The sequence below is a fragment of the Pipistrellus kuhlii genome, unplaced genomic scaffold (assembly GCF_014108245.1).
Source record: "Pipistrellus kuhlii isolate mPipKuh1 unplaced genomic scaffold, mPipKuh1.p scaffold_m20_p_10, whole genome shotgun sequence".
Taxonomy (NCBI): domain Eukaryota; kingdom Metazoa; phylum Chordata; class Mammalia; order Chiroptera; family Vespertilionidae; genus Pipistrellus; species Pipistrellus kuhlii.
The window spans coordinates 47,086,930-47,097,186 of NW_023425405.1; the positions used below are offsets into that span (position 1 = coordinate 47,086,930).

A 10,257-nucleotide genomic window follows, 5' to 3' on the forward strand; every position below is an offset into this window, starting at 1 on the left:
TGACCTAATGAAGTAGGGTTGGTCACACAGCCTCCCTGATCACCCCATTTGGGCATTCCTATGTGTTCCCCCTATGTCAGCTGTATACTCTTCTGTTGTAAATGAGTCTTTGTTGCTGTTGGCACATCAATGGGAGATATTTACCCAGGCTAATCAGTTACAAAGACTGCTGTAACTACTGACCATTGACCTCTGACCACCTTGGATTAGAAGATTAGCAGTAGGATTTTACTTCAGTAGGGCTTTGATACCCACTGAGTTCATCCTTTGAGTGTGTTGCATGAGGTGATAATCAGGTGATGGTGCTTTGATGTGGTCAGTAGCTGCCTACTGAGTGCCCTAGCTCTGGGACCTCAGAGAGGTGCAAGCCAAGGTTGTCCACTGCCTATATTCAGTCTGAGGCCACCAGGCCTAATTTACAATGCAATCTGCAGATGGTGCTTCTTATGCTGGGCTTGGAGGTGCCCATGCAAAGCCAAGCTATGAACCAAGGCTGGCTGCTGCTAATGCTGTACATGGGGCCACTTGGTGAAAGATATGTGGTTTGCTAAGGCTAGATGCTGCTTGTTTGAGAGATTTTCAGGAAAATCTAAAGCATGAGCCTACAGGCATTCCTATGGTAAAGCCACTAAAAACAGTTTGAGTAAGCCTGAAAATTGGGTGGATCAGTGTCCCAGGGAATCACCAGGGTGGGGCAAATAGTGTGAGCCAGGTGGATTGAGTCTCAGTCAGATATGGTCCCCTCAGCTGGCTCTGTGGGAGAAGGGCTCTTTAAAGGAACAATGTAATTTGTTAAAGGTATTAATGACTTTAATAATCTCTCTCTCTCTCTCTCTCTCTCTCTCTCACACACACACACACACACACACACATACACACACAGCCTGATGTGAATCCAATAACTTATATATGGGCTCACTATTGCTTATGCATAGGCCATGCCCAGGCCTCAGAATCGTTGATTAAGGCAAAGGTGAGTGTAAGGGTAGAGGAAAAGTCAAAGCCTCATCAATATGATACTGTTGAAGGACTATTTGTTTGGCTTCCAAGTCTTAATTATCATCTTATCATACCAAGAGTGGAGGCCTTAACAAAGTACATTAAATAAATATTTATAGAGTGTCAGTTATGTCAGGCAACTAAAACCTAAATATTCTGAGTGATGACAATCTGCAAGGATCAGTACTGACACCTCTCAAATTAAAAAAAAATCCAATCCAGACTATATATTTGGGTTCAAGTTCAACATATCTAGTTCTGCACTAGATATCTCTAGCTATCGGACTAAATTTAATTGGTTCTTAGACTTTTATGTGTCCAATTCTGAGTTAACTAATTTTGTCCCTCAAACTTAGCATACCATTAACCTTTCTGCATAAGCCAGAAACAAAGCAAATATCTTTCATTCTAGGGCATCCCTTCTCAAATTAATAAATAATAATAGCCTGACAAGTGTGGCTCAGTGGTTGAGCCAATGACCTATGAACCAAGAGGTCACGGTTTGGTTCCCAGAAAGGGTATGCCCTGGTTGTAGGCTCAGTCCCCAATAGGGGGCATTCCAGAGGCAGTCTATCAATGATTATCTATCATCATTGATGTTTCTATCTCTCTCTCCCTCTCCCTTCATTCTTTGAAATCAATAAAAATATATGGAAAAAATAATAAGTTTAATTGATTTTATCTCCTAAATATCTTGAATGCTTCTCACTGATATTCTCCAGTCTATGCTGCCATGGCTCTTGCCTAGATGATGGGAAGTACTAGGTATTACTCCTTTATACCCTCCTACCTCCTTCAAACCATTAGCCCCAAAGTAGCAAGGATAATCATTTAGAAATGGAAATCAGATCAGGAGTATCCAGCTTAAATTTTTCAATTACCTATCAAAACTCTTTAAGAACACAATGTTATTTGACATGGCCTCTAAGTTCCTGTGTGATTTAATTTCATTTTGTGTTAGTTTGCCTGAAATCTGTACTCTGTGCAAGATTGCTTATTTTCATTTCTCTAATGGACTTTGCTACTTTGCCTCAGAGAAATTTGCATTTACTAGAATCTTCTCTCTCTCTCTCTCTCTCTCTCTCTCTCTCTCTCTATCTCTCTCTCTCTTCCCAAAATTTATCTTTCCTAGATACTCTAATGCTATGCTGGCTGATAGGGTAGCTACATATGGCCATTGAGCTCTTGATACATGGCTAGTCAAAATTTAGATGTATCATATCGATATGTATTTAAAAAAGTGAAACATTTAATTACTAATTTTATATGTGCTACCTGTCATCAAAATGTTAATTTTTTGGATCTCTAGGTTGAATACAATATTTTATTAAATAAATTTTAGTAATTTCTTTTTTTTTAATTAATATAGCTACTAGAGCTTTAAATTTTAACATGTTTTTAATTAGATTTTTATTGGATAGCAGTGCTTTAGAACTTAGTTCAACTGTCAGTCTTGCTCAGAGTGTTTTGTTAATTCCCAGACTAGTTCAAACCCTTCCATTATACTATTTCTATGCACTCTTTATTTCACAATTGTAGAACTTGTTCCAATTGTAGTTGATTATGTATTTGTTCAAGTTCTTATTTTTTAAATAGCTCTCCTCATTGCTAACATGCAAGCTTTAAGAGACTTGAGGTCAAGTGTGACTCACTCATTGAATTGAGCATACGAGAAGTTCTTATATATAGTAGACAACCAATAAATAGTTTGAGAATTAAAAAAAAATGAACTAGTAAACAGGAAAACAAAACTAGCACAAAAGCAATTATTTACAATCCTGTATAATAGGCTAATATACAAATTGATCAAACAGTAGAACAATGATGTGCACTGACCACCAAGGGGCAGACGCTCAACGCAGGAGGTGCCCCCTGGTGGTCAGTGCTCTCCCACAGAGGGTGTGCCTCTCAGCCAGAAGCCAGGCTCACTGCTGGCAAGCGCAGCAGAGGTGGTGAGAGCCTGTCCTGGCAGTGCTAAGGATGTACCATTGCCAGTTTAGGCCCATGCCCCATCTAAGCCATCAATCAGATGTCCCCTGAGGGCTCCTGAACTGTGAGAGGGAGCAGGCTGGCCAGATTGGATTTCATGCCCCAGGCCTCTAGTATTGTAATAAGTAGAAGGATAGTGACATGAATAAAGTGGTAGAAACTAATACATATAAACAAAGTGGCAAGCTATAGTTTTAGAAGAGGATTCTCTTATTCCTAAACCTGCATAAATGCTAATGTATTTTCTCTTATATTTTAAAATTAGATGGACAAAGATGAGGGGATGGAACTTGGGCAAATAGCCTGGCAAAGGCAAAGGTAGGCAGTTCTGTATGACACTAAGGCAACTACACTTCACTCCTGGAGAAGTACAATAAGTCTTATGGATCACTTTAATCTGTTTTGTTTATTTGTTTGTGTATTTTTTTTTTTTTCTCTTAAAGTGTATGGATTGAGGTAAATCGAATTTTGGCCTCAACGCTTCCCAATTCCCCTCCCATCTTCTTTACCCCTCTTCCCAAAATGGCTTAATTTGAGTGCAGAGTGTTTGTTACTGCTCCTTGGTGTTGGTTTATCCATCTTTTACCAATGACAGGTAGGTAAAAGTGACACTGTACTAATTCTGAGCCTTGAACTTAAAGCACTTTATATTAATCACTCACCCCCTTACAAATCTGCCCTCTCCATGAGAAAAAAAAAATAAATAACCCGCTAGTTATTTTTTGGGCATAACCCGCTAGTCCCAGGAGGAGTGACCTGGGACTCAGAAATAGGCAGTAAGAAACAGAGCCACCCTAAAAAAGCCAACTAAGTCAGCCAAATCCTAGCCTCTGCTCAGTGTATAAAAAATAATAGTTGATTTTTAAAGCTACTGAGTTATATAGCAAGAGCTAACAGATTCATGGTCTAACTTCAATAAAAAAAAAAATAATAACACCTAAAATCTACAGATGTCCAGCTGGTTTAGCTCAGTGGTTGAGCATCAGCCCAGGAAACAAGAGGTCACTGGTTTGATTCCGGGTCAGAAAACATGTCTGGATTGTGGGCCTGTGTGAGGGGAGGGGAACATGTAGCAGGAGGCAGTTGATAGATGTTGTTTCTCATCAATGTTTCTCTCTCTGTATCCCTTTCCTTTCCTCTGTCTTATTAAAAAAACAATTAAAGCATATTTATTAAAATCTACAGAAATATCTGAACCCTACTGTAAAATTAATAATCATGTGATAGTAATATTATTAGCAATCATCATTGTATACTGACTAAGTACCAAATACTATGCTAAGTCCTTACAATATTTACTTAATTTTCACAATAACAAAAGGGGATACAGGTATTATAACTGTCATTTGGGTACATGAGAAAATTGATAATTTGAAAGTTTATGAAGCAAAGCCAAAATTTGAATTCTGATTCTCTCATATTTGCCATTACAAAAAACATATCCATTTTTATCTTGAATTCAGTGAAACATTTTAATTTATTTGAGAGAAAATACTGCAGAGGATATAAACAAAATTTCACTAACTTTTTATTTCAATCTATCTTTTTGTTATTATCATACTTGTTGTTTCTAACACTTAGCAGAAGGAGAGCTGGCATCTATGCTTCATCATACCAGGCAGCAATATATTGAATCCATTAGTACAAAATACCTAACCATAGTTACCTCAATTTGTGTATGTAATATATTGTAGAGTTGTCATGAACATTCCTTATTTCATTTTTAAATGTCATGATATTTAAGAATGGCAATTTTCTGGAAGTAATGTTGCCATATAGTGCCCATTAAACTATGTGCCACACTTAAGAAAATAAATTTCAATTAAAAAATGTTAGACACTGGACTCTTTCAAAATCCTTTCTGTTCTTTTGCAAGACATTTTTCTGGCAAAAAAAAAATCGTAAAATCTTTGTATTTGATAGACTATTTTACTCTTAAACTAAAAGTCTTTATTAACATAATTGGAAAATAAAATGCATCCTCAACATTAATGTAAATTAACTGCTGAATACTTAGTCTATTATTTTTGATAGACATGCTACGAAATTGTGAAAATGATATGCCTCCAAGTGGCAGAGATCATGATACTGGGTTTGAAATGGAGACTCTAGGGCCCAGAGCAGCTACAAGAGAAAGAAATCAAGAAAATCCTTACATTGACACAAAATCTGGGGGAAAACTGCAGCAAAAATATCATTTTGGGAGAAGACAACTTGTTCTATATTTAAAGTTGGCTATCTTAAAATACACACACACACACACACACACACACACGGCTAAGTGACCAATCATATGTACGTCCAACCATCCGACCAACCCACTGACTGATACATATGACATGCACTGGCAATTTAGAAATAAACATTGACTTTGTGCATGATCAATACATATAAGCTCTCATTGGTGCCAATCACATCCGTGTGTTTCGATGCATCAATGTCTCTCATGAATTTGGTTGTTTTTGTTGATATTATGAAGCTGAAAGGGGCAGCAGTGACAAAATGTATATGAAGACCAACTATTGGCACAACATACCATTTGAGTGATGATTCCATCACTTCAATGGATGAAGCCGAAAAGGAAAATTTTCCCATTGAATTTCTTAATAGTATTACTCCTTTGGAAATGCCGTGTCATAAATTAAAATTGACAGTAGATGCAATCATCGTGCTACTGAGAAATCTGAAATGGGGTCTTTGTAATGGTACTAGATTTATTACCCAAAGATTTCCACCTAACATAATTGAAGCTAAAATTAACAGGATCTGCGGAAGGAGAGGCTGTTCTATTCCAAGAATTGCTTTGTCCCTGTCTGACATTGGCTTCCCATTTAAATTAATTCAAAGACAGTTACCTGTGATGCCAACATTTGTGATGACTATTAATAAATCGTAAGGAAAAACTCTAGGTAGAGTAGGAATATACCTACTTGAACCCGTTTTCGGACATGGTCAGTTATATATTGCTTTTTCTTGAGTTTGAAGAGCTTGTGACATTAAAGTTCTAAATACTTCATCACCAGGGAAATTAGTAAAGCATTCTGAAAGTGATTTTAATCTTAATGTGGTCTAAAGGAAGATATTAGAATAAGTTTAATCAATTTATCAGTCATATCACTGTTGTTTTATATCATGTTTGTGTTGTTTTATATCATGTTTTTATTTTTTATATCTTTGTTGTTATATCATGCTATTATTATTTATTAATCATCTTTATATTATTTTCATATATGTTTTACTAATTTTCTTTCATCTCTGATACTTCTATTATAAAGTGCAAATAGCGATATTAAAATATTTCTTCTAATTAATTTCCTTACAATGTGCATGAATTCATGCACCAGCCCACTAGTCCTATATAATAAAGAGCTAATATACAAATGGTCATCAAGCCCTCATCCTCTTGAGCCCTCATGCTGGAACTGCCCAGACAGTCAACATAGGGAGAGAGAAATGGGGACCAGCCAGGCTGTGGCCCTGGACATCTGCAGCTGTAGCCCAGGTAAAGCTGCCCACCCACAGTCACCTTCAGCTGCGGCTGACCTGGGCAAAGCCAGCCCAGGTCCTGGGTGCTTGCAACCGGCCAGAGGAGGAAATCTCAGGTATGGGGTGAGGCAGAGGTGGTTAGGGTGATCAGGCTGTCAGGGGAGCAGATAGGAGCAATCAGACTGGTAGGGGAGCAGTTAGAAACAATCAGGCAGGCAGGCAGGTGAGCAGTTAGGAGCTAGCAGTCTTAGATTGCAAAAGGCAGTCAGAAATCCCCCGAGGGGTCCCAGATTGGAGATGGTGCAGGCCAGGTTAAGGGATCCCCCCCCCCCCCCCATACCCCTATGCACGAATTTCACACACCAGGTCTGTAGTAGTAGTATAAAGAGAAATCTTGCCACCTACACCAGGTCTGTAGTAGTAGTATAAAGAGAAATCTTGCCACCACCTATGAATGGCAGACAGCCCACTGTCTTCATGCACAAATCCCTTCACTTCTCTCTCAAAATCTCTAGTTCCCTCAAGGTATTCTGTTCTTTTAGCTTACAGATACCAGACATATGCAGAAGCAACACATCCTCTTCAGCTTATAGGTATTTAGCCAATAAGTTGTGGAATGAGTGTCTCAGACATTCTGAAAGAGGATCACCTCTTGTACATATTTATCATCTCTCTTATCATCTGCTCATTCTGATTGCCCTCTTTCTCTACCATTGTTTCCACTGATTTAGGTTAACTACCTGGTGGATAATCCATGCCCTTATCCCTAAGGGTTCTGAGCCCTGCATTCATGTACTTCTTTGACTGAGACTGCTACACTTGTTTATTATTATCTAAAATTAGCCAGGATGATACCAAGTGATGCCCTAGTGCACATGTGTCAAACACAAGGCCCGTGGGCCAAATCCGTCTCGCCAGGCCTTGCAATGTGGCCCGCACCGCGCTGTCATCACTGCACTCCGCTGCGTTTCCATCACAATGACAGTTTATGACTGTTCAGTAAACCATTCGGCCCACGATTTAGGCTCGATTTTAGATTTTGGCCCCTTCTCTGATTGAGTTCGACACCCCTACCCTAGTGGATTGCCTGCATCTTACAAACATTTCTTCCTGATCCTACTTTATCACAGCAACCTTACATTCTGGCAGGATAATGACTCCACCCCTTGCCTACTAATGTCTTGGTGACTAGTTGGCAATTATAGGTTCAAGTTTGAGATTCTTTCTGTGTCACCAGGTGGAAAGATTTCTTCCTAGAAACCAGTATGTGTATGCACATAAGACCCTAGATTTGCAGTGATGGAAAGCACATTTGTGCTCCATATGAGTACCTGTGAGGAATGCTAAATGGGACTATTCTAGTTTTTAACCTTATTTCCTGTACCCATCTATCCAACATCAATAGGGCACAAAATTAATTTGTAGTGTACTATCATTAATTTAGTGTGTATACTGTATCTTGAAAAATGTCACTACATGCTTTATGGGTATCATTTGCAAGCAGGGACCTTAGCTATTCCTTTTAGGAGTGTTTCATTGCTCTGTCTCCCCAGAAACTCCCTGATGGTGTTATATGGGATAAAACAAGTGTAGCCCTAACCGGCTTGGTTCAGTGGATAGAGCGTCGGCCTGCGGACTGAAGGATCCCAGGTTTGATTCTGATCAAGGGCATGTACCTTGGTTGCCAGCACATACCCAGTAGGGGGTGTGCAAGAGGCAGCTGATGTTTCTCTCTCATCAATGTTTCTTACTCTCTATCCCTCTCCCTCCCTCTCTGTAAAAAAAAGAAGTGTAGCCAATTGACAAATGGCCACAGTTGCTTGGCCTATTTAAAAAGAGGTCCCTTGCTTGATGTGATGTTAGTATCCCATAATGATAAACCAAAATACTCTATAAGCCCTGGAATAGTGGTCTTCAGAGGCCCTATGGGACAGAAAGGTCAGTCTGTACAGGTGTTATCAAGCTGAAATGCTCTCTCTTCTAGAGGAAAAGTGGTTCCATGTGACCAATTCCTGGGACTCCTTGGGAGATGGTGCTGACTGCCAGTCTCAGCTTTGGTCTCCACTGCAGGTGTGTCGAACAGTTGGTAGCATTAATAGTTTAACTGGTCTTTTTATTCGTGTTCTGTGGGTTTTTTTGTTGTTGTTGTGGTGGTGGTTTTCTGTTTGTTTGTGTGTTTTTTGTTGTTGTTGTTTTTTTATTGTTTGTGGCAAAATGCCCAGCATAGAACATTATCACAAGTGATCGGATGTGCAAAAGAGGATAGGGACTAAGTACAAGTGGGAGACACGACTTTCTTTTTAAATAAATACTTCAAGGCGTCTGGGTCCTAAAACACCTGGGCTCTTTGTGGGCCGGAAGGGAGCTGCCCTGCCTGAGGAACCACGGAGACTCAGGATGCCCCTCCCCCTGTAAGCAACGCTTGGAATCACAGTCGTGATCACAATGAACGCCGTTCTAGAGCCCTCCCCAGACCTCTCTCCACACGATCAGGCTGGCCCAAGACGTCAGGATTTCCAGAAGTTCCATGGTCTGAAAGAAGCGAAGTCTTTGGCGCTCCCCTCCAGGCCCCTAGCCTCTGCGCGAGGGGATGAGGGGACCAGGGGAAGGACGCGCCTAGATGACCTTCTTCACCTCGTCAAAAAGGACCAGGACGAAGCCGCTGCCAATGCCCCGAAGCAGGTTGCACCAGGCGCCCTTGTAGAAGGCTCTGAACCCCTCCTCTCTGAGGATCCGCTTCCCGCAGTGAATGATCCCCCGGTACATGACTTCGGCCCCTCTGCGCCCCGACTGCATCATCATCCGCCGCCTGACCGTGTCGAAGGGGTAGGAGAAGAAGCCGGCCATGGCTGTCCCCAGCTGGGCGATCAGCCAGCTGACCATAAAGTGCTGGTCCATGAGCTCGGGGATCAGGCCCTTGGCCGTGTTGTAGACGCCGAAGTAGGTGGACCGGTAGAGGATGATGCTCTGCGCGGAGATGGTGTAGCCCTGGTACAGGCCCCGGACGCCATCGGACCTGCAGATCTTCACCAGGCAGTGCCCGAGGCCTCGGAACTCCCGATCGGCTTCGGATTTGCCCACGTCGGCAGCCAGGCGGGTCCTGGCAAAGTCCAGCGGGTAGACGATGCTGAGGGCGGTGACCCCCGCCGCCCCGCCCGCCGCCACGTTGCCGGCCACGTACCTCCAGAACCGCGTGTGGCTGTCCACGCCGCGCAGGAACACCCGCCGGTACCTCTCGTTGAAGGAGAAGTTGAGGGCCTGCGTGGGGAAGTAGTAGATGACGTTGGCCAGGTTGCCCCGCCAGAAGGACAGCACGCCCTGCTCCCGGGGGATGCGCCGCAGGCAGTCCACCATCCCCTTGTACTGCCGGTCCAACGCGATCTGCTGGCTGGCCTGCTGCACCTGCAGCAGCAGCTTGATCCGCTCGATCGGGGCCACGGACGTCTTGGAGACTGCAGCCACGATGCCTCCCACCAGGAAGTCCTTGATGAAGGAGTCTAGGTGTTCCGTCATGGTGGTGGAGCAGGGTGGGGGCTGAAGGGGGAGGCAACGGGCTCAGGACCCGGTGGAGGTGCTGAGAGCCAAAGGGTGGGCGCCGCTGGCTCGCAGATGCTGCAGCTGATGGGACCAGAGTTCAACCAGCCTTGCGGAGTGGGATCCCATTATGGTAGGGTCATTGGCCTGCCCCTAGGGGGCTAGCCTGTTCTGAGCCCATTGTGACAGAATATGAGTGGCTGGTGGCAGGGGCAAACTGAGGCTCACCAGCCAAGCCATTCTATTGGA

The 10,257-nt window shown here is 42.4% G+C and overlaps 1 protein-coding gene across 1 annotated transcript; it reads right to left on the reverse strand.

Annotated features, from left to right (window-relative positions):
* Positions 1-9,074: 9,074 nt before the first annotated feature.
* Positions 9,075-10,016, reverse strand: LOC118714365 (ADP/ATP translocase 3-like). Its single transcript, XM_036429597.2, has one exon. The coding sequence runs from the start codon at positions 9,985-9,987 to the stop codon at positions 9,091-9,093; it is 897 nt and encodes a 298-aa protein (XP_036285490.1). The 5' UTR covers positions 9,988-10,016; the 3' UTR covers positions 9,075-9,090.
* Positions 10,017-10,257: the final 241 nt, after the last annotated feature.

Bases quoted from the DNA above. Each gene is read 5' to 3' on its own strand.
- LOC118714365 (XM_036429597.2), bottom strand. From the start codon at position 9,987: ATGACGGAACACCTAGACTCCTTCATCAAGGACTTCCTGGTGGGAGGC.